Source organism: Budorcas taxicolor, chromosome 15 (assembly GCF_023091745.1).
Source record: "Budorcas taxicolor isolate Tak-1 chromosome 15, Takin1.1, whole genome shotgun sequence".
Taxonomy (NCBI): domain Eukaryota; kingdom Metazoa; phylum Chordata; class Mammalia; order Artiodactyla; family Bovidae; genus Budorcas; species Budorcas taxicolor.
The window spans coordinates 28807875-28833359 of NC_068924.1; the positions used below are offsets into that span (position 1 = coordinate 28807875).

A 25485-nucleotide genomic window follows, 5' to 3' on the forward strand; every position below is an offset into this window, starting at 1 on the left:
TCAATAAGCTGTCTAGGTTGGTCATAACTTTCAAGGAGTAAGTGTCTTTTAATTTCACGGCTGCAATCACCATCTGCAGTGATTTTGGAGCCTGGTTTATGTATGTCCAAATGCCCCATCCCACATCTCAGAGGGCTCCTCCCTCCCCATCAGTGCTGTGTAACACGAGAAGCCTGGTAGGCTGTGCACTCCAGTGGATTCTGTGGTTCTAGGATTCTTGCAGTCAAACCCAGGTCCTGGTCTTCAGTTTTCTGTGCCCTAGGACCACATATGACTCCTTCAAATCTTCCCTTAAGGCCTTCTGCTTCTTTCTGAGTGCTCTATTTTTTTTTTTTTTTAAGAGCTTTACTGAGGCACAATTGACCTACAATAAACTACACATATTTAGAGTCTGTAATTTAATATTTTAACAAGTATATACCTGTGAAGCCATCATCACAATCAAAATACTGAACACATCTATCTCTCAGTGTTGCCTTGTATATCTTTATAATCCTCCCCTCCTTCCCACCTCTTCCCCAACAGGCAACAACTAATCTGCTTCTTGTCCCTAAGAGCTTGCATTTTCTGGAATTTATTTTCTGTTTTTTAATTTTTTAAATTAAAATATAGTTGATGTTCAGTATTGTTAGTCTTTAGGTATACTACATGATTCTGACATTCGCTTACAGTAGGAAATGATCACCAAAGTGAGGCTAGTAACCATCTGTCCCCATACAATGTTATTACAATATTACTGACCATACTCCTTATGCTGTGTATTCCATCCCATGGTTTATTTATTTTGTAAGTAAGGATTTGTATCACTTAATTCCCTTCACCCCTACCCCCATTGCCTTCCCTTCTGGCACCCGCCTGTTTGTTCTCTGTATCTTAGTCTGTTTCCATTTTGTTTTATTTTTTAGATTCCACATGTAAATGAGAGAAACAGTATTTGTCTTTCTCTGTCTGATTTATTTCATTTTGCATAATACTCTCTGAAAGTGTTAATCACTCAGTCCTGTCTGACTCTTTGTGACCCCTGGACTATATCTTTATCCATGGAATTCTCCAGGCAAGAATACTGGAGCTGTTCCCTTTTCCAGGGGACCTTTCCCACCCAGGGATTCAACCCGAGTATCCTGTATTGCAGGCAGATTCTTCACTGTCTGAGCCACCAGGTAAGCCCCTAATACCTTCTAGATCCATCCATGTTATTGCAAATGGTAAATGTCCTTTTTTCTGACTGAGTAATAATCCATTGTGTGTGTATGTGTATTTCAAATGTTTATCCATTCACCTATGGATGGACACTCAGATTGCTTCCTTACCTTAGTTATTATAAATAATGTTGCAATGAACATTGGTATGTATATATCATCTTGAATTAGTGTTTTTGTTTTCTTTGGGTAAATAAATACCTAGAAGGGAATTTGCTAGATCATATTGTAGTGCTGATTTTAATTTTGGGGGAAATTGCCATACTGGTTCCACAGTGGTTGCATCAATTTAAAACCCCACCAACGGTGCACAAAAGTTCCCTTTTCTCCACATCCTTGCCAACTCTTGCTATTCGTCCTCTTTTTGATGATAGCCATTCTAGCAGGTTGAGGTGATAATCTTATTGTGGTTTTGATTTGCATGCTTGCTTGGTATTAATTAGTTGTCAGGCATTATTAATTTTAGTTTGGGTGCTGGATTTTTTTATATTCTCATAAATATTCTTGAATTTTTTTTCTGGGAAGCAGTTTTTTTGGAAAAAGTTAAATCCTTTGGGGTCTTATTTTTTAATTAAAAAACTTTAATATTTACTTATTTGACTGTGCTGGGTTCTAGTTGCAGCACGTGTGATCTTTGAGCTTCATTGCTGCATGCGGAATCTTTAGCTGTGGCATGTGGGATCTAGTTCCCTGACCAAGGATCAGACCTGGGTCCCCTGCACTGGAAGCACAAAGTCTTAGCCATGGGCCACCAGGGAAGTCTCAGTTCTTGCTGTTTAATCTGCATTGCTGCTGCTGCTGCTTGGTTGCTTCAGTCATGTCTGACTCTGAGTCACCCTATTGCCAGGCTCCTCTGTCCATGGGATTCTCTAGGCAAGAGTACTAGAGTGGGTTGCCAGGCCCTCCTCCAGGGGATATTCCTGACCCAGGGATGGAACCCGGTCCCCTGCATCGTAGGCAGGTTCTTTACCACTGAGCTGCCAGGCGAGCCCTTAAGATGCATTTGGTGGGGACTTACCAGCACTCTAATGATTCCCCATTACTATGGCAAGACCTTTCTCAGTACTCTACCCAATGCCTCATGAATCAGGTTAGGGTTATTCCCAACCCTGGGTGAGCTGTGGGCACTGCACCCCCCTAATCCTTTTGGGTGGTTCTTTCTCTGGTCTCAAGTAGTTTCCAGGCATGCTTGGGTAAATCAATGCTCAGCCAAAGACTCAAGGGGGATCCTCTGCACATCTCTGGAGTTCTTTTTCTCTGCAGCCCTCTCCTCTGTGGCACTTTGTCCTGCAGTCTCCATCTGCTTGCTCTTCTCAGAACCTCAGCTCTGTTTTCTCAACCCATGTAGCTTGCTGGGTTCCACTTGGGTTCCCTTCCCTGCATCACAGCTGGAAAGCATTCTCAAGGCAGTAGGTTGGGTGTTCATAATCACAGGGCTCATCTTGCCTTTCTCCATATGGTCAAAGGCTTAATAATGCAAAGGAGACCTTTGAAAAACCTAGGTTTTGCAGCCATGGGCAGAAGTAGCATCTATCTGCAAGTCCTGTTTGTTCATTCAATGGTTATGGCGCCTCCATCTTTGGGTTTCACTGTCTTTCATTGCCTGGTGTCTTAAACTATTGCCTCATATATTGTCCATTGTTGGCTGCTTTAGGAAAGGGAGTAGATTTGATCACCATTACTCTGTCTTGGCAGGAAGTCTTGGAAGGCAGTCCTTTTCTACTGCCCTCACTGGCAAGTTCCTAATTGTGTGTTTGCATGCATGCGTGCTAATTCACTCAGTTGTGTCCAACTCTGTGAGACGTTATGGACTGTCACCCACCAGGCTCCTCTGTCCATGGGATTTCCCGAGAGTGGGTTGCCATGCCCTCCTCCAGGGGATCTTTCTGATCCAGGGATCAAACCCGATCTTTTCCATCTCCTGCATTGGCAAGCGGGTTCTTTACCACTAGCACCACTTGGGAAGCCCCAGTTGCATTTTTATAGCCTTTAATTTCTTTTCTTCCCCTACATTGTCTGGTGGTTTAATTGCTAAGTGGTATCCAGCTCTTGCGACCCCATGGTCTATAGCCTGCCAGGCTCCTCTGTCCATGGGATTCTCCAGGCAAGGATACTGGAGTGGGTTGCCATTTCCTTTTCCAGGGGATCCTCCCAACCCAGGAATCGAATCTGGGTCTCCTGCATTGCAGGCAGGTTCTTTGCTAACTGAGGTACTACAAAGGAAGCTTATATGGTCTCAGTTCAGTTCAGTTCAGTCGCTCACTCGTGTCCGACTCTTTGCAACCCCATGAATCGCAGCAAGCCAGGCCTCCTTGTCCATCACCAACTCCCAGAGTTCACTCAGACTCACATCCATCGAGTCGGTGATGCCATCCAGCCATCTCATCCTCTGTCGTCCCCTTTTCCTCCTGCCGCCAAGCCCTCCCAGCATCAGAGTCTTTTCCTGAGTCAACTCTTTGTATGAGGTGACCAAAGTACTGGAGTTTCAGCTTTAGCATCATATCTTCCAAAGAACACCCAGGGCTGATCTCCTTCAGAATGGACTGGTTGGATCTCCTTGCAGTCCAAGGGACTCTCAAGGGTCTAGAGCCCTATATTAGCCAGGGTTAAATTGAGGAAGTGGAACTACAAAGGATACTATAGAATGAGGAATTTATTAGAGGAATTAGGCTTTACTCCAGTGGTTTCCAGTGTATGTTCCCTGGATCAACAGCATCAAGCCTCAGCATTACTTGGAGGCTTGTTAGAAATGCAAATGTATAGGCCCCACCACAGACCTATAAACTCAGAAGCTCTGGGGGTAGACTCAGAAAGTTGGTTTTAATAAGCCCTCCAGGTAATTCAGATGTCTGAAGTTTGAGAGCCACTGTTTTACATAATTGGAGGAGAGACTGGGGAAGTAATGGTCCAAATGAGGATGTTAAAAAAAAAAAAAAAAACTAGGGGAAAATCACTAATTGACTCTCTTAATCACTAGTTTGGGTGAACAAATTAGTGCATTCACAGCCAAGTGGTCTGGCAATAGATCTGTGTTGCTATTGGTCAGCAGAGCTACCAATAAGGAAAAAGAGCTGGGCATGAAGCAAGAGCATGAATGTGCAGCAAAAATAAAGAGCAAGGGGAAGTTGGAACTTTCTGGCACCTCTCTCATCACCTCTGACCATGATAACCTTCAGATTGTGATTCCTGCTGCTTCAGTTTCACCTTCCAAATATTGTGCAAATTTTCTTTTGGCCAGCTCTGATTCCGAGCCAAATAGGGAAGGAATTGTGGGAAATTTAATTTGCGCTTAACCAAGTTAGTATATCACAAATCTACCAAAGCAGAACTTAACAAGACAGGAGATTGTAGGAAAGGTAGTTGCAGATTAGCTAAATGGACAAATTAAAAAAAAAAACCACAACATTCCATCTCATGTTAATATGACATTCAGTCACTTCTATTAACCATATTTGCTGCTAAGTCACTTCAGTCATGTCCAACTCTCTGCGACCCCATAGTCGGCAGCCCACCAGGCTCCCCCATCCCTGGGATTCTCCTGGCAAGAACACTGGAGTGGTTTCCATTTCCTTCTCCAATGCATGAAAGTGAAAAGTGAAAGGGAAGTCGCTCAGTCATGTCTGACTCTTAGCATGGACTGCAGCCTACCAGGCTCCTCCATCCATGGGATTTTCCAGGCAAGAGTGCTGGAGTGGTGTGCCATTGCCTTCTCCGATTAACCATATTTAGCTTCCAAATTAAAAAATTAGCAAAATTATGCATCTGATTAAATACTCCACTGTCCAGCAGAAAATCAAAAACATTCTAACCCTCTCCCCAAAGAGGATACAAATTCCTATATGTCACTTTATATTTTCAGGCTAGTTCAAGCCCTTTCTAGTGGGTCAAAACCCTTTTTGACACCTATTAATAAATCTTACCTTCGATGGTAGGAGAATAAGAGGAGAAAAAAATAACTAGTTGATATATACCTAATAGATTTTATTATAAAATAAAATAAGGAAGAAATACTCATAAGTATTATAATCTTCATTTCTACAACTAGTCATGTGGTCCTATGGTATCAGTAACTTCCTTTTTCCACTACCCATTCCATATGCCCTTCGTCCTCTGCAGGTATCTTGGATAATCTTGATTCTCTGCCTGGTGGAAGGACCCAAGCCTTCTGAAGAGTCTGGACTATTACTGATCCAGTCTGTACTAGACTGTTGTAGTTTTCCATTAACTTTTATCACATCAGATGGTATATTAAAAGTAGCCCCAGGAGATCTGCATTCCAGACCAAGTCTTCCTTGCTCTCTCTGTGTAATCACAACCCAATTTCTCCCTTTCAAATTAGGGTCACAAGGCAGCCTGTTGGTTGGGTAGCAGGAGAAGCCCAAAGTAGGCAGAAGTCCAGTGTGGCAGGCTCAATTTCCAGTTTAATGGAACTTCTGATGAGTTCTCTGGAGGAAGCATTTCTCTCTTGGGAATTAAGACCTCTGGTTGGTAATCTATTTTATACATAGCAGCATGTATATGTTAATCCCATCCTTCTAATGTATCCCTCCCCACTCTTACCCCTTTGGTAACCATAAATTTTTTATATTTGTGGATCTATTTGTTTTATAAATAAGTTCATTTGTATCTCTTTTTTCAGACTCCACAGGTAAGTGCTATCATATGATATGTCTCTGGCTCGCGTCACTTAGTACGGTAATTGGCAGGTCCATCCGTGTTGCCGCAAATAGCATTATTTCATTGTTTATGGCTAATAGTCCATTTCATACACACACATACACATTCATACCATATATTCTTTATCCATTCCTCTGTTTATGGATATTTAGGTTGCTTCCATGTCTTGGCTATTATAAATAGTGTTTCTATGAACATTGGGGTGCATATATCTTTCTAATTACAGTTTTCTCTGGTTATGTGCCCCGGATCAGCATTGCAGGATCCTATGGTAACTCTATTTTCAGTTGTTAAAGGAACCTCCATACTGTTTTCCATAGTGGCTGCACCAATTTAGATTCCCATCAACAGTGTTAGGAAGGTTCCTTTTTCTCCATACCTTCTTCAGCATTTAGTGTTGGTAAACTTTTCGATGATGGCCATTCTGACTGGAGAGAGGTGACCCTCATTGTAGTTTTGATTTGCATTTCTCTAATTCACAATATTGAGCATTTTTTTTCATGTGCTTTTTGGCTATCAGTATGTTTTCTTTGGAGAAATGTCTTAGATCATCTGCCCATTTTTCAGTTGGGTTTGTGTTTCTGTTGTTGAGTCATATGAGCTATTTGTATATTGTAGAAATTAATCCCTTGTCACGTCACTTGCAAGTGTTTTCTCCCCGTCTGCAGGTTGTATTATTACTGATTGTCACAGACCCTTGATTTTCCTGTCTCATCCTTTACCTGCACTTAATCCCATGGTACTACCAACAAAAATCCGAACTGTGATGCCACCACGTCCATGAATAGCCCATCCACCAACCCTGCTAAGGTTATCATTGAGCTCATCAAATATAAATAACCCAATGCCAGAATCTCATTTTAAGAGTCTGTTTTCTGGGACCACTTCTGGTATCAATTATTCTGTCTGGGTCCCAACAAGAAACAGATGGCACACTTGTAGTAGGAAAATTTGGGAAATAATTTTCATCATGCTTATTTACAAAGCCGTGGGTGTAGGGAAAATCTACCAAGGGGAGGGGACCAGAAAATGGAGGCAGAGTGACACTTAGCTGCAGAGATCTCCAGGTGAGGAACAAAGCGGCTAGAGGCATCTTCTGCATGGGTGTGTGCTAAGTCACTTCAGTTGCGTGAATTCTTTGCGATCCTATGGACTGTGCCCACCAGGCTCCTCTGTCCATGAAGTGGGTTGCCAGGCCCTCCTCCAGGGGATCTTCCAGACCCAGGGATTGAATTACTCTTTTCTGTCTCTTACATTGGCAAGCAGGATCCTTACCACCAGGGAAGCCCTGAGGCATCTTACAGGGTGGAAATTAAAGGAATACAAACTCCCTCTTTGGGCTTCTCTGGTGGTTCAGATGGGAAGAATCCGCCTGCAATGTGAGACACCTGGGTTCAGTCCCTGCGTTGGGAAGATCCCCTGGAGGAGGGCATGGCAACCCACTCCAGTATTCTGGCCTGGAGAATCCCTATGGACAGAGAAGCCTAGCAGGCTATAAGTCCATGGGGTCACAGAGTCAGACACGACTGAGCAACTAAGCACAAACTCCCTCTTTCATCTAATTTCCTATGGGAGTCTCTGGTGAGTAAACCCAAATGCAAGCCAGCAATCAGGGGAAATATTTATGTGGCTCATCTTAGGCTAGACTGTACATACCCATGCTCTTAAAAGGCTGGTGGCTTGTCTGTCATTTCTTCACAGTGTATTGTAGTGAAAACTGAATTTACAACTTCCTTGAAATTAGGTATGGCCTGCAAGGAGATCCAACTAGTCAATCACAAAGGAAATCAGTCCTGAATATTCATTGGAAGGACTGGTGCTGAAGCTGAAACTCCAACGCTTTGGCCACCTGATGCGAAGAACTGACTCATTTGAAAAGACCCTGATAAAAGATGCTGGGAAAGATTGAGGGCAGGAGGAGAAGGGTACGACAGAGGATGAGATGGTTGGGTGGCATCACCAACTTGATGGACATGAGTTTGAGTAAGCTCTGGGAGTTGGTGATGGCCAAGGGAAGCCTGGCATGCTGCAGTCCATGGGGTTGCAGAGCTGGACACGACTGAGCAACTGAACTGAAATTAAGAGTCCTCTTGCTTATTTAACTTATATGCAGAGTACATAATGAGAAACGCTGGGCTGGAAGAAGCACAAGCTGGAATCAAGATTGCCGGGAGAGATATCAATAACCTCAGATATGCAGATGACACCACCCTTATGGCAGAAAGTGAAGAGGAACTAAAAAGCCTCTTGATGAAAGAGAGTGAAAGTTTGCTTAAAGCTCAACATTCAGAAAACTAAGATCATGGCATCTGGTCCCATCACTTCATGGGAAATAGATGGGAGAAACAGTGGCTGACTTTATTGTTTTGGGCTCCAAAATCACTGCAGATGGTGATTGCAGCCATGAAATTAAAAGACGCTTACTCCTTGGAAGCAAAGTTATGACCAACCTAGATAGTATATTCAAAAGCAGAGATGTTACTTTGCCGACAAAGGTCCGTCTAGTCAAGGCTATGGTTTTTCCAGTAGTCATGTATGGATGTGAGAGTTGGACTGTGAAGAAAGCTGAACGCTAAAGAATTGATGCTTTTGAACTGTGGTGTTGGAGAAGACTCTTGAGAGTCCCTTGAACTGCAAGGAGATCCAACCAGTCCATTCTAAAGATCAGTCCTGGGTGTTCTTTGGAAGGAATAATGCTAAAGCTGAAACTCCAGTACTTTGACCACCTCATGCAGAGTTGACTCATTGGAAAAGATTCTGATGCTGGGAGGGATTCGGGGGCAGGAGTTAGAAGGGGATGACAGAGGATGAGATGGCTGGATGGCATCTCCAACTCGATGGACCCAAGTTTGAGTGAACTCTGGGAGTTGGTGACGGACAGGGAGGCCTGGCGTGCTGTGATTCATGGGGTTGCAGAGTCGGACACGACCAAGCCACTGAACTGAACTTGTTCTTTTCTAAAGCTATTATGGCGGTTTGCCTTTCCACATGCATTTTACAATCAGCTTGTCATAAAGCTTGCTGGGGTTGACTGGAAGGAAACAGGGAACCTATAGATGAAATTGGGGAACAGACAAGAGAGCTGTAGTACATGGATTGAAAGACTGTATCTTCAGGCCTATTTCTCTCATCAGCGTATCTTGCAGTTTTCAGCATACAAGTCTTGTACATACCTTGTTACACCAGTCTTTTGGGTGTACGGGTGAGGATGTTGGGTCCAGCTTTGTCTGCTTTTCTCCAATTATTTAGGTCTTTTTTCTTTCATCAGAATTTCTAGTTCTCAGAATACAAATTCCATTCACTAATTTTGGGGGGCAGGTTCTGAACAATTCTAGGGGGTAATCACTGGCAGTTCTCCAACATACTGTGGACCAACATCTCTCTCCTTTCTCCTTTCCTGTTCCGTTTGTTTAGGCTATGAAAAGTTAAATGCAAATGGTGAGACAGCCTTAGGGCTGGACAAAGGTGCTCTGATTTTATTGAACTGGTCTCAGAGGAGTAGTGCTGAGTCTTCTTGCTTTTCAGAATGTGAGTCATTCAACTAAAAATGACTTCAAGATTGAACAGCTGCTGCTAAAGACACACCACACACATATTTGGAGTTCCAGTGGGCTTTTATTGAGATAAATTAACAAATCAAGATTTTATCCACCATCTTTTCTTTTAAATTCAGCAGAGACTCTGGTCAATATATGTGTACATAAAACATAAGACATTCCAACAAAAACACAGCCCTACTGGAACATTTGCCAATTAACAGAAAGCCAATTTTCCCATTCCCCAGATGTTTTCAAAATTGAGTCCCCACTGTTCACTTTTCAGTGGAACTGGTCCCTTGTGGCTAGGGACACTGGAATTCTATCCTGTTTTTACTAAACAAAAAATAACTTTTCTTCATTTTAATCTTGTTTCAAAAAAGGGAATAGTGACTTTGTTTTCTCCAAGCACCCCTCCCCAACAACCACTGGTTAAAATACAGTAGACTGTATCTTAATAGCCCAACCCTACCCCCTCCCTTGCCCTGCCCAGTACTGTCTACTGGAGAATTTAAATACACTTCTGTTGGAATCTGTCAGCTATGGAGGGGCACAGTCCAGGTGCCAGGCTAGCTCCCTCTGACCTCATGAACCTTTGGACACTTAACTCTTTACCCCAAAGATGAGTTTTTAGATCAGAAAGAAGTGGGTTTTCTTTGGAAGTTAAAAAACAAAACAAAACCCAAAAAACTAAAGGTATGAAGTACAACTACTTCCACTAAAGTTCACCAAGAAGTTGACTACATCAGCTCCCATGAGGCCAAAAACTTTTGGCTTGACAAAGGTATTTTGGCAGAAAAATGATTCCACAACAGCTTAAGATACACAGAATGCTGGGAAAAGTAGCAAATAAAAACAACATGGCTTAATACCCAAGAATTTATTTCATCTTTTTGTTACTCATCTGTAAGGTCAGGAGTGTGACTAAAGGCAGTTTCTGATGAGGTCATGAGCTTCCAAAGTGTTTCTAAATCCTTAGTGCAGATACCCTCCCTTTTGGGGCAAAGTAACCTCCCTCCCACCCTATTAAAAAATAAAAAAGAAAAAAATTAAACCAAGTGATCAGAATGAGATGTTTTGGTTCCAACAATGTACACTCAAGGCTTTGTGCTGAGTTGTCTGGTTCTAATCCAAGCATGATGGTATCAAACACAAAGCACAAGGCAAAGGAAAGATGCTCCCATCTCATTCTGAAAACAAATATTGATAACCAATTGCCTCCCCCCTCCCCCCGCCCCTTGGGGCCAACCTATATTATGATGCTGGGACCAACTTGAAAATAATTGAGATTATATTTAGGTTTCTCTCCCCCTTACTTATTCCCATGGAAGATCATTTTAGAATAAATTTATTCCATTCCATTCCTAAGGGAAAAGGCAAAGTTTCTCCATTGGAATGTAAGGGAGAGAGAGACAGCAAGCTGTGTAACAGTCCATAACTCATTACACAACTATATAAACCACTGGTTAAACCAGGAGCTGATTGTAATTTAAATATTAAAAATAAGGGGAGTAGTTTTTATCCAAATGAACCACTGGAAAAATATTACCATTACTTGAACACCCAATACTAATAAAATCAACTAATAGTAACAATGCTCCTTATTTTAAGGGGGAATTGAAGGAAAAAAAAAAAAAAGACTAGGCTTTGACCTAGTTCGTAGAGCATCTTTCCATTTAACAATTCCTATTCAAGAGTCAAGCACCAAAACTGGACAGCTGCCTGTGTAAGACTGTGTCCAATAGTGGTGTCCCAGATAGTTTTAAGTGCCACTCCTCATCAGAGGCTGTACTTCAGTAAAACTTTCAATTTAAAGTCTGTGCTTTTAGAGGGACCCACAGGCGCGTGGCACCAGGCAGAGCGCAGTCTGAGGATGGCGAAAGACTGCGCTGTCTGTTTAGTTACCCACTCTCTCTAGCGAGACACAGAATCGTTTATGAACTTTCCTTGTTTTTCTTCTATAATGAATGATCCCTCTTATCTCGCCAGAGATGGGGGGGAAAGAGAGCTGCATCAGTACAAGGGCAAGATTTTTTGGTCAAAAGTTGATGCCTTTTAAGTTCCCTCCCCCCACCCCTCCCTGGGAAAAGGTTACTTTCTTAATTAGGCCTTGCATTTAGTAACCTACATTGGCTGGAGACACAGTGTGGCTTGGATACCAGATAAATGAGTTATTCTTTTTTGGGTTTGTACTGTGCAGCTCTTGCTACAATTTTTAAGGAGTCAGGGCTATGTCTTATCAGGAGGCATCTGCAGGATTTTGATCCTCAAGGAATTTTGGAATTACAAATAATTTTGCTTAGAACTAGGCAGAGTCAAAAAAGCAATTTCGAATAACTGACTTCTTTATCCAGATGAGTTAAGCATGAAAGTTTATGTAAGACATACCTGGAATATTTTAGGGTTTTAAAAGACAATGACAAATGGAAACCAATTTTTTTTTAAATTTTTTCTTTTTTTTTTTTTTTAATCCTAGATGCCTCCTGATTGACCTAGTATACTGGGTTAAAAGGGAATTAAAAACATTAAAAAAAAAGTTCACTGGTATTGATTCATCTCACTCCTTTTGCCTGGAGATCAGGCCAAACATCAAGCATGTTGGGAGGGGCACAATTTAAAGCAACACTATTGACTGTAAAGCATTTGCCAGCAATTTACAATGCAAAATGACAGATAATTCTTGTCACAAAGCAAGAGGATGGCAAGCAGCTTTCTGTAGCATGAAAGTTAACAGCTCTCAGGGGTCGCCCGTTCCTGCAAGTTTATGTATCAAGGTGGGCAGAGGGCAACACATAAAAGTACAGGAGGTGATCCACAGAAAGTAAGCCCCAGAACTGCTAAAATTACCGAAGCTGGTACTGGCTAATATTCTGAAATGCAAATCCATGCTTTATACATATACTGCTCAAAGACACTGCCGCTCAATCCTATCCCCACAGTGCAAGGCAAATTCTTTGTCCCCTTTCGCAGAGCTTGAAAAGTTTCTCAAACTTTTAAAGAAGGCTGGCGGGGAACAGTATCAGAGAGAACGTCTCAAAAAAATAACATCTTGAATTATAGGTTTCTGAAGCTTTCTTGCTCTCTCTGTCAGGCCTACTCCAAAGGTACTATATGAGACAGTGTGGCAGCAGTGAATCCCCAACTTCTGGGTCTCTTTTCCAATGTAGGATTCCTGTAGAGGTCTGCTCTCTACAGTAAGAAGCCAAAATACTTTTTAGATTTAGTGTTGCGGAAAACTGAGCCCCTCTCATCTTTAGCTGCTCCCATAATCACTCTAATCCCCTTAATCCCAGCAACCTTCATCCAAAAAAAAAATATATATATATATGTATATATATATATATGAACCCAGAAAAAAAACCTATTTACAAAGTTTATACAAGTATACACACCCAATTTTCTATGGGACACACTCTGCCACAGAGGAAAGAGGGTCAAAGGCTCTGACACGTCTACACATCAAGTGCCATAACTGCTAATGGAGGCGTATGTAAACCAGTCTTTAGTGTTCTGCTATAGAGCACAAAAGGCTTGTCATATGGCTCCTGCGATGATAGACTGCTCTTTCCTTTGGGAGCGATGATGTTGCATCTACTCAGCCCAGAAGAAATTTTCACTTGGGATTGTTTTTTTTTGTTAAATACATGTATTTACAGTGCGGATGAACTGCAGTTGCATATCAACTCCTCCACATAAAGAAAAAGAAAATGATGTTTAACATTACTAATACGTTTCATCTTCCAGCCCTGGGCTTGAGTATCGGGTAGAAAGGGAAGAGAGAGACTTCAACTTGAAACCAAAATGAAAAGACAAAAATTTTTAAAAGAAAGAAAAAAGAAAAAAAAATACTATTGTTGAATCCTTGGGCTGTGTCTAAAAGATGATATTCTGAATGGTCTCATAGCATAAGGCACTTCGCACAAATAAGTAATAAGCTCTTCAGGCTTAAAAACGGATGAGTAACCAGGGAGAAGTTGAAATGCACTCAAGAGTCAGCTGTTGAAGAATTCTGAAATCGTAGACAAGCTTGTGTTCATCGATGAAGGTTCTTCTCTTTTTAGGGTTTCTCCCCTTCTTTCTCTTCCTTCTTTGTCCCCCCTTCCCCAGAAAAATTTTTTAAAAACCAGCAGTTAGTGCAACTAATGTTCAGTCAGCACACAGTGCAAACAAGTGGAACAAAAAAGGTAAATTCCTTTTCAGCTTTTCTCTTCACCAGTTAAAAAAAAGAAATGTCTGAGCTCTCAAGTCTTCATAGTTCCAAAATAAAAGAAGATGAAAAACCCACAAAGAGAAGAGCATTCCCCCCAAAATCGATGTGTCACAGATCCAAACGAGCCTTCCATAGTTCGTCAAAGCCTACAGAAAACAGAAACCTAAAATTACCGCTGGTAAGCCATATAAACTAGGACACACACACGTGATGCACTCGTGAAGCAGGCGCTCACAATTCCATCCCAAATGCTCTCCGTAACAGCTTCTACTGAGCCTCTTTACACACTATACCATCAGCTCAGGATTAAGGAATTTCCGCTAGACATCCCAGAGACAGAATGAAATCCTAAAAGTACTGGTAGCAGGCAGTAGTCATCTGCGACAATTTTAAAAAGTTTTTTCAAATTCTGTATGAACTCAACAGCCTGTCAGTGTACTAGCATACATGAGCTAGTTTTTGTCCAAGGGTTTTGTGTTTGACAAGTAAATTAGGATAAAAAGGTTAAAGTGAAGAGTTAATTTGGAGACTCTAAAAATAATGGGTAAAATGTTCACTGCTAATTTGGAAACTATCATCTCTGAAATCAGATTTTCCTTACAGGAATATTGGCTGTTTTGGAGGGTTTTTTCCTATGTTAATTAAGTCTTGTTTTAAGCATTTCTTCCAGAGTCCTCTAGTCAACAAAAGATGAAAAGGTGGATGCACGCTCCAGTGGCCATTTAAAGTAAGGCAGTTATCCTCATAACCTGATTATACCTTTAGCAATAAGGTTTTACAGATAATTGAACCTATTAAGGTACCCACTAGAAATTAAGAGTGAATGCTAACAGATGACTGAGTGATAAAGAGCAAAAATATTTTCATATTCAAAAATGCTAATTCTTTTTTGCTTCTATTATTTTAGAAGTCTGAATTTGTCTTAAGTACTGTTCACATATATTACTTAGGAAGACGGCATTCAAGAACTGCATTTATGGATTCGCCAATAAGATCACTTCAACTGAGATACTTCCTGTTCACTGCCATTTATGTCAAGAAGTATTTCATCTTTTATTGCTAATTGTATATGGTAGGACATCACATTCCCCCTGGGGGAAAGAGGACCTTAATCTCCTTCCCTTAAACATTATGCTTACTTGGCTGTTTTGTCAGGTACACACTTGCTTGTTAAGCTTTCTCATCTTCTACAGGCTCGCTGTGGTATTCTGCCACATACAGGCTCTTGTCAATGTTGCTCGGGATAGGTTTGATTTCTGTTCCCAGCTGCTCCTCAATACTTTTCAGGTTGAAGCGATCATCATATGTGATCAAGTTGATGGCTAAGCCAAGATGACCAAAGCGACCTAAGAAAAAAACAATTCTAATTAATGAGTTAAATATGAGAGTCAATGTGCAAGCACTAGTCTATAAGTGGCAGATCCATATAGGATTAATGTTTTTATTTAGTGCCACTCATTATTCACAGCCTAAAGTAATAGTGTCAAAAGTTGCCAAAATACACAGTATAAAATACGAACAGCAGAGTTAGAAAAGTGAGGTTCTAATTTGTAAATCTTAAATTAGGCATCAGGTTATTTTAACTTAAAAAAAAAAAATGTTCTGGAAGAATTAGAAATTGATATATCAAAAACCAAGTTTAAATTCACTATTTTAATTGCTACCACACTCTACTTCACAAAAGGAACAAAATTTAGTGATTAAACTTCTCAAAAGACTTCCACAAAGAACATCTTCCTTTTCCTCACCTGATCTTCCAATACGATGGAGATAGGTCTCTGCCAGCTTTGGGAAGTCAAAGTTTATTACCACATTCACAGCTTGTATATCAATACCTCGGGTAAACAAATCTTTAAAACAAAAACAAAGCTCCATTATATCCTTCAATTTGGTGTCATAATACTATTCAACATCTCTAAAGGAACCTAAGCTTCACTCACTTCATGCAGTAATTCAAAAGCATCTGTAAATTATTGGCATTATTTCTCATGCACATTAACCATAAGCAGCTTTCTGTTCACAGGTTACCTTTTCCCAGTGTTGTATCAAAGTTTTAAAAAATGCTCTGAGGTAACAGTGCAAATCAAGGATGACTGAAAAAGCTTATACACTCACAAACGAACTCCCAAGTATAATTTTCTTCACTCTATTTTTAAGTATTTAATCCAAAGTTAATAAATTATTTTTAAAGTTCACTGCATAAGGGAGAATACTTTAAAAAAGAGGCAATCTACCAGCAGTAATTTATACTTTGTTCAGAATTCTTTCATCCCATTCTGCTGAATGATTTATAACAGGTCTGAGGTAAGCTAATATGCAAGACTCTCCCTTCTACTTTTTTCCAGTCCCACAATTATTATGCTAATTTAGGCTTTGACAAATACATGCAGACACAACTCCAATAAGTTCAATAAGCTAATAACTAGATTTCCCTGCACTTTTCAGCTCCACACGTCAAAATAATCCATGACAGTCAAACAAGTATTTCTAATATACTGGTTTGAATTTGTAACTTGTTATTTTCAACTGTCTCCAGATAAAATTTAAAATTGACACTCAAAGTCCTCTGCTCTGTATTCTGGTTGTAACACATCTCAAAACTTCGACTATACCAACCTCACCCACTATACTTCTTTAAACTATCTTCTTAGCGATCTCTAGATTACTTTTTATGCCAGGCCCCTAACGAAATATTCCTTCTTATCCAAGTCTAAAACTCATCTATAGACTATAAATTACAATTCCATATCTTCTCAGATCACCTCAGCTAGTTTTTTCCCTCTCCTATGAAAATTTAGGGTTATTTAATGTATATACCTCACACTTGCAAATTACTTTTACTCCCTTGGAGATCGAGCCCAATGACCGTTTTTGTCAAATTTTACAGCCACATAGCCACGGCCATTTGTTAAATATACTGCCACTGAGGTAGAACAGCAGAGTCAAGTTACTTGTAACAGAGACCACATAGTATGCAAAGTCTAAGATATTTACTACATGGACTTAACAGAAAAAGTTCGCAGGCCCAGCCCGAGGTCCTTAATGTCATCTTTTTATCTCCGATTAAACAACTACTACTTGAGAGGAGTGGTACTTTGTATGTATTTATACATGTTACACATAAATGTTCAGTACTTATTTAATGATGTATTTGCCCACTGTTCTGAAAAATGAGCAAGAAGAAAGCACTGGCACTTCAAAAACTTATCTGAGGGCAGCCTCAGCAAGTTAATGCTTAAAATAAAACCATGTAACCACAGCAGTAATTCGTAACAATATATGAGTTCTGTAAGTACTACGAATTCTTTCTAGGGGAGAAAAAAGTATTTTTCATTCTCAAATTAGGAAACGGTTAATGGCAAATGGCACCCTTCTACTTGTCTGTACAGTTGACCCTTGAACAAATCAGGAGTTAGGGTCTCAGCTGAAAGTCTGCATATAACTTTACCGTCAGCCCCCAGAACCCATGCATTTCTATATTTATCTCTGTGTATAGCTCAAAAATTAAAAAACAAAAAACTAGGTTCTTCCCTCTATCCAGAAACTTAGTTTAGATTATAAACCTAGTACCAATACTAAGACTATATTCCCAGTGAACAGACAGGAGGCTACTGAATCCAACTGTCCACATGCACCCCCAGTCTGCTTTTCTTTATGTAGTGAAATACACCAGAGCACAAACTAGTCTGATTCTGGCAAAAGAAAGACCATGATAAACTTCCAAAACATAGTTTCTTAACATGATTCATTTTGCATATGCTAAATAGAACTCATTCCTACATGCTACAACTATTCAGAAAATACATAAACTCCAAAACTGGTTTAATAGGCAGAGATTAGGTAGGAGTGCCAAAATAAGTGTTCTGCAGTTTCAGGTACGGAACCTAATTTCAAAAGTTTTAACTACCAAAAAAAAAAAAAAAAAGTTACCTACAGCTCATTCTCAACTTCAGAAATTCTAGAAATGGTAGGAGAGGGAGCTGACTATGTAAGCAGCTTCACTGCAGGACAGGACAGAGAAAGAACTAGGAAGAAAAACAATGGGTAAAGGAATAGAAAATACCTACCAGTGCAAACAAGATTGCGGCATAAGCCATTTCGAAAATCATGAAACACACGATTTCGATGTTCCTAGGAATAAAGCAATGCATTTATTTGATTACAACTCACACAAGCCTCCAAATTTCCATCATTTTTTACTCCTACCCAAGCAGTTTCTTTATATCCAAATTTGTTTTTATGAATGAGAAAGGAGGCACATTCAATATACATTAAAAACAAAAGGTAGGAAAAAAAAAAGTCTCCCATGGGAATTAATAAGCAACAAATATAAATGTATTCATATTATCTCAATTCTTAAAGGTATTCTATTTTTTTGCAGGAGTGGGTTTTAAGTGACAATTTTCACTGCATTTACTTCTAAAATGTTTCAAATAAAAGATGCCAGAAGTTTAGCTTAACTGAAACATCTACTACTTTTCAGTTATTATATATAAAAGCTAAAAATAACTACTTTTCAGTTAAATAAAAATGAAAACACACTAAAGTCAAGCAAAATCAATGAATCTACCATCTGGCAAACTGGTCTTTCTTTTCAATGCAATGTTCTTCCACTCTGAAATATTCTCTTCAATTTTATACATCATTTCCTGTGATAATTTTAAAATTAGGTGCCTATATGATGGCACCTGATCCATGACAATAAGCTTCTTTGAAAACCATACGTGAGCTGATTAAGTTCTTAACCTGTCAGACTACAGAAACTGCTTTCCTATCATGAAATTTCACAACATTAGCACAAACACAATATGTTGATAGTTTTGAATTTATTTTCTGTTAAATCAAGTTCTGAAACAGATTCCATCCTTTTTCTAAAGGCAAACAATAAAGAGAAAAAGATGAACCTGAGAAGGTACACAGATAAACTAGAACTTTCTACAAACCTTCCAAAACTGTGGCTGATAGTCACACTAAAGTGACATCTGAAATGTAGTATGACTGAAGACTAAATTTTAAATAGTTTAATGCTGCTAGTGGTTACTGTACTAAACACTAGCCCAAATCCAAGATTATGGGGAAGGAAGCGAATAAAATCTCACATTTCTATTATGCTTGGCAACTGACAAACTATTCATTCATACACAATCTCTATCTTCCTAAAACCTTGTGAAGTTAAGGGTACATACTATTACCCCTGTTTATAGTTAGGAAACCTTACCCCAGAGAAGTTAAAATGAAGGGTCCTTTGCCTACTGAACAGTAATTTATTCTTAAACTCAGGGCACTTGGAAGAGCATTAAAACAAAATTCAAGAAATATTCAGAAAAAGCTTTTAAAAAAATCTATGCAAGTACAAGTTTTACACTCACCTGCCTCATTTTAGCATGGATATAGAAGCAAGAATAACCCAGTTGAGAAATCTTCTTGGCTAGCAATTCAACTCTCTGAGAGGAGTTACAGAAAATAATCGACTGGTTTATCTGAAGCTGAGCACAGGAGAGAGAGGAAAAAAAAAAAGACATTAGAAAGAAAATAAAATATTGACAAATGTTGAAAACACTATGAGTTATAATCTCATGACACAGGAGATGCAAAACTATAAAAATTTTAAGTGCTACGCATTTAGTAGTAGTTGCAGTTAAGCACAGTTAATATATGACCACTCCTTCCAGGGGAAATAGAGGGTTAGGTTCCTGTGAGGAACTCATAACTTTTTTCATCAATGGGTCAACAGATAATCTGGTTTTATGCATGTTACTGAGTTTTTTCGGGCTGCACCACATGGCTTGCAGGATCCTAGTTCCCTAACCAAGGATCTACCCAGATCCCCTGTATTCAAAGTGTGGAGTCTTAGCCACCCGACCGCCAGGAACTCACCCCACGTGTTACTGTTTTTTTAAAGACACCTTATTTACTCATGGCCAACATCACTGGATAACTCAGGTCTTTATGAAGTTTATCTAACACATCATCTCTTCTTAGGAGCACTGGACAACAAACATGTCAGCACTATGCCTAAGAGCCATTTAAAACAGTGGAATCAAGAAAAAAGCACAAAAAAGTGGGGAATGTGGCATTAGACTGTGAAAAGGGTGTTCATTTCTGAGCTCAAACAAGAGGGCAGGGATAAACAGCATTAAGTCTCAAATTTTTCACATGCGTCTTCAAAGAGCATCTGAGTACTGACTTCAGGGTGACAAGAAAATTCTGGCAAGTAGGCAAACTTGCAAAAACAGATCTACTTACAACAGAACAATTGTAATTACTGAGAATAATGGGATTACCTGCAATTAAGGTCAAATTATTTTAGAATCAAATTAAAAGTGCCTATGACCTGTCAATCATATAGTATTAGCTTCAGATCAACAAATGAAACTACCTTTTAGGAAAAACCAAGGACTTTTTTTTTCCTGCACTGAAAATGATGAGAAAACTGATACAACTGTTTTATTGAAGTTAAGGAATGGATAACATTCAGCAGTTGAAGTTTAACTGGCTCACCCTGGAGAAAAGTGTGTTGAGGCAGTGTACTTTTTGGCGCTCAGTTACATATGCGTAGTACTGGGTTACTCCCTTCAAAGTTAGTTCCTCCATCAGGTTAATCTCATAGGGTTTCTGCAAATGGGAATTCTGAAGGGAAAAAAAAAAAGTCTTATAGTTAAAGCAGAGTTTATTTCTTTAAATAAACTTTAACTCAAAATATATCCTCATACATGTCTGTCTGATAAACTCTTAATTGAAGGGATGCAGCTCTCTTTAAAATATATAATCTGTCATTACCATAAAATGGGAGATCTAACGTCCAGATATACAGCTAAGTTATTACTATTTTGTACTTTAAATATAAGATTATGCTGTAATCAATTTATCTAGCATCAATGGCTATGTCAGACACCAGCTTAATGAACAAATAAAAATCAAAATACTTTTGTATCTTAAAACTTGAAACCAGCATAAAATATACACTAGTAATATAATTATGGATAAAGGTATACTCATGGCCAACAGGAAGGTACTGCTTCTAAGTACAGATTTATACTCACCATGAACTTCTGTACACTAAGAGGGAAAGTAGCAGAATATAATAAAATCTGTCTGTTTTTAGGTAGCGTGAGAATAATATCCTCCATTATCTGCACAAAATCCTGTGACAGCAACTTATCTGCCTGCAGTACAAAGAGAAGATGATATTAAACACAATGAAATCATGTCTACAGTTTTTTGTTAATAAGGAATCAATCATTCCAGCAAGAGAGTTCACAGAATGTTCCTGGCTGTAAACACTATATAGTCCAAAGGCACCAAGACACATTCAGTGATACAAAAAAAGGGAAAGTCTGTAATACTGATCTAAGGGAAAAAAAATCCTAGACAGACATAATCCTTATTCTCATAAAAAAAATTTTAATGTGATTTCCATTAAAGAGACATTATGGTATAATAGTTAGAAGTACAGGCTACAGCATTAAACTACCTGTATTTAAAACTTGTCAGGGATACAGTTTTTTGAGGCAGAAGCAGGGTGTGTTTCCCTTTGCCTGGCAAATAAAAGCTATCCTTTTCTACTTCACCCCCTCACACACACAAACAGAAAACTTGCTTCCTTCGCTATTATCTATGTCGGGAGGTTTCTTAACTTCTATTTCAGTTTCCACAATTTAAAAATCAAGATGTCTTCTTACTGTAGGAATTACTTTATAAGATAACTAACTACCTTATAGGATTGTTGTAAAAATTCAATGAAAAAACATGTAAAGCACTTAGTGCTAACACAGTCACTAATAAATGTGCTCTCTCACTACTCAAAGATAAAAACCTGTTTCAAATTAGACCAAGAGGAAACGGATCCAGTTATCTTAAAACAGACCAAATAGGAAAATAACTTCATTTCAAAACATCAACACTGGGGGGTGTGGGGGTGCTCAAGAAGAGAACGTACACATACTTGGAGCCTGATGTACAGCAAAAACAACATAACACTGTAAAGCTATTATCTTTCAATTAAAAATTTAAAAACCCAAAACATCAACACTGATTGCATATACATATAAAACACCTGCTTGCTAGGTCCCAAGAATGCAGAGCTGAGTAAGTTCTCAAAAGGCACTTATAGTCTGGTGAGAGAACACATATAACAGAGACAAAAAACCAAACAATACCAAATTGAGTATGTTAAATGAGGGGTTTTTAAGATGCCTTTTTTTTTAACACGCTTTTTAAGATCAATCACAGAATGAAGACAGATGTAGAATGGCCTTGGCTTTGAGGTTATTCAATGACTTCTCAGTGCAAAATAAAAATAAACTATCTGACTTCCCTAAGAAAAAGACACAAGGCTGAATCATTCCTATAAACACCTATCATCTATTGCTTTTAAAAGGCAAAACATGTTTTAGAAGCAAGTTATTTTGAACAAACCAACAAGAGTAATGAATTTACTGGAAGGTCTTAAAGAGGTTATCCTTCATTCATTGGCAGTTATAAACAAAGCCACATCAGTACAGAATGGTATGTTCCCAAATGAAAAAAATGTTACCTCATCCAATACTATCATCTGGACATGATCAACTTTTGCTACGCCTTTCTTGATAAGATCCAGGATTCTTCCAGGGGTAGCTATCACCACATGCACTACACAAGATTAGAAAACATGTATTTTCGTTAATTTTAGTTGGGGCAAAGAGGATACAGTAAAGGTTTATCACATACAAAGTTTATCAGAAACACTGCTGTAGGAATAATACAAAGAGGCCAAGACGTGTTTTAGAATATGGATTTCCATCTCATCTTCAGTTGGCTAGAGAATACCAGTTAGTTTCACCTCTGCATGCAGTGGGCTACAGCTTTCCAATTCACCTGTTCCAAATAAGGAACATAGTTCTTTGTCTGAGGGAAACCCCCAGGGAAAAACAAAAAGTATGCCGAACTTTTGATATAGCTGCTGCTGCTAAGTCACTTCAGTCGTGATACAGCAGCTTGCCTCTAATCTATTAATAGATCAATGGTCTGCAGAAGACTGTAACAGGGTCAAGTAAGATGATCATTTTTAATTAACAAGGCAGTATAAAGACTATAGTAATTAAACTAATCAAGTAACAATCATATATAAAATCCTGACTAAAATTCAATGTATAACTTTAAATGGATTTCAACTCTTGCTGTTTTCTTTTTTTCACTAAATAATGTTATCATGGAGAACTCTTCATGAAAATGAATACAGATCAGCTGCACTCTTTAATGGCTATGTGGCATTCCATTCAGTCTATACCCCAATATATTTAGCCAAATTTCCCTGATATTGTTCCAGTTTTTCGGTACTACAAACCACACTGTAGTGAACAACCTTGCATTTGTCCAATTATTTCTTCAAAAAAAGATCATTAAAAACATACATGTATAATTTTGAAACATAATGCCAAATTGCCCACCATAGAGATTGTATCAATCTATACCCCTATGTTCCAAGACAACAAATTTCTTCACAAATGCATATTCAGTTCAGTTCAGTCGTTCAGTCGTGTCTGACTCTTGGCGACCCCATGAATTGCAGCACGCCAGGACTCCCTGTCCATCACCAACTCCCGGAGTTCACTCAAACTCACGTCCATCGAGTCAGTGATGCCATCCAGCCATCTCATCCTCTGTCATCCCCTTCTCCTGCCCCCAATCCCTCCCAGCATCAGAGTCTTTTCCAATGAGTCAACTCTTCGCATGAGGAGGCCAAAGTACTGGAGTTTCAGCTTTAGCATCATTCCTTCCAAAGAAATCCCAGGGCTGATCTCCTTCAGAATGGATTGGTTGGATCTCCTTGCAATCCAAGGGACTCTTCAAGAGTCTTCTCCAACACCACAGTTCAAAAGCATCAATTCTTCAGCGCTCAGCCTTCTTCACAGTCCAACTCTCACATCCATACATGACCACTGGAAAAACCATAGCCTTGACTAGACGGACCTTAGTCGACAAAGTAATGTCTCTGCTTTTGAATATGCTATCTAGCTGGTCATAACTTTTCTTCCAAGGAGTAAGTGTCTTTTAATTTCATGGCTGCAGTCACCATCTGCAGTGATTTTGGATTACTAATTAGCCTTTCCAATCTTAATTAATCTTGTCAATCAGATAGGTACAATATCAATTTACTGTTTTTATATGCAATTTAAAAAATTACTAGTAAGGTTAAATATCCTTCCAATGACTAAAATAATTTTTTTCTTCTTGACTGAAATGGTCATTTCCTTTATTCATTTTTCTACTGCAATGTTTGTTCCCTATTTTAAAAACAATTTTAATAAATTACTGAAACACTTGTGTGTCAAATTACAGACAACAAGCCAGCTTGTATCCAATCATTTCTTACCTGTATCATCAAGCCTCATTATGTCATCCCGTAAATTGGTTCCTCCTGTGGTTGCCATCACTTTGGCCCCTCCCATGTGTTTGCTGACCTGGATGCAAATTTGACTGACCTGTAGAGCAAGTTCTCTAGTGGGAACAATCACCATTGCTGGAAAATATCAACAAACAGAAAAAAGGAGAGAGAGGGGGGGAAAATGCCATGTATTAAGAGTTTAAGAAGCTATAGAAATATTGCCCCTTGTAATCGAGACACTCAAACGAATAAATTTCAAAAAAAGAACCTATTATAGTGTACCAGATTTAGACTTTTCCTCAGTAACAATGCTATACAATTCTTCTACTCTTCCTGGTTACAAAGCCTTAAAGGGTTCTTTGAGTTGGCAATTATTAACTCAAAATTTATTAATATTTTAGTAAGAGATCACTAGTCAAAATGCCCAAATAGGAAACTCCTTCTGCCCAGTTCTACTTATATCATATGAACATAATAGGAAGATGGCAGAAATAATTATAGATCAAGAAACCATGGGGAGAAAAAAACTGAAAATTTTACAAAAAGCTTTAGAGGTGAAAACATAGATCTACTGGGTACAGTTATGGAAATGTGTCTCTTCCATACTACTTAAGATTTTAAAATCCCCAAGCCACAAGGCTTCAGAGAGAAAAAGTTCCTGCTTTTACAAGGAACTCTGCAGACACAGCTGTCACAAGAAACATTCTAGTTCCAGTTCCATAGTTTTAAGTATCTATTTCAGACAATTTTCCCTATCTACTGGACAATAATTCTTATTTTGCCTATCTCACTGGAATGCTGTAGTAACTGTATAATATGCAAAATAACCTTAAAAACTAGAAATCTCTTTTTAAAAGTTAGGAATCATTTTTACAAGACAACTAGGCCACAAGCTGTGAAAAGGGTAAATACTAATTTCATATGATTTAAGTTCCAACTGAGAAAAGATGGTAATATCTTCTACACAGCTCCAAGATTTAAATCACCATTTATAGTTTAAACCAACCTTGTATATTGTCCTTCTTCAGGTCTAGCCGTTCAAGTAAGGGAATGAGGTAGGCACCGCTCTTGCCTGTTCCGTTTTTTGCTCTAGCTAAAATATCCCTACCAGATAAAGCAATGGGAATGCTCTCCTCCTAGAAGAGATGGAACAATGCATATTAGTTGTGAATAAAATCAGTACATAGGCGAGTTCTTCTCTAAAACACACTGAAAGTATACAAAGTTCCTTGGTATTGAAGTATTTTACAAAAGTAAAGACCAAATAAATTACCAGTACCAGTCAACATCACCATTAGTATCAACTTATATTTATCAGAACTACTCATAAAATACGTACTAAATTTAGTAATAAAAACCTTTGAGTTTGTATGTGTGAGCATCAACAACAGAAAAAGAGGAGGAACTTGGGCTGACACAATAAACACAGGGGAAAATAAGCGAAGGACATTTCGCAATTAAAAACTGGAAGAAAAAACAGCACAAACAATATTCAAA

General features: G+C 38.9%; 1 protein-coding gene across 2 annotated transcripts in view; it reads right to left on the minus strand.

Moving 5' to 3' along the window:
• Positions 1-9480: 9480 nt before the first annotated feature.
• The window catches only part of DDX6 (DEAD-box helicase 6), a 30925-nt gene continuing 14920 nt past the window's right edge, over positions 9481-25485 (minus strand). For both annotated transcript variants that reach the window (XM_052652408.1, XM_052652409.1), the window contains exons 5-14: positions 24995-25124; positions 23977-24123; positions 22159-22253; positions 20666-20788; positions 20124-20252; positions 18992-19108; positions 17690-17753; positions 15371-15472; positions 14762-14968; positions 9481-13768 (exon numbers count right to left, since the gene is read on the minus strand). In XM_052652408.1, coding sequence (XP_052508368.1) covers positions 14793-14968; positions 15371-15472; positions 17690-17753; positions 18992-19108; positions 20124-20252; positions 20666-20788; positions 22159-22253; positions 23977-24123; positions 24995-25124 — 1083 coding nt within the window. In that variant the 3' untranslated portion in view covers positions 9481-13768; positions 14762-14792. The remainder of the gene's footprint in view (positions 13769-14761; positions 14969-15370; positions 15473-17689; positions 17754-18991; positions 19109-20123; positions 20253-20665; positions 20789-22158; positions 22254-23976; positions 24124-24994; positions 25125-25485) is intronic.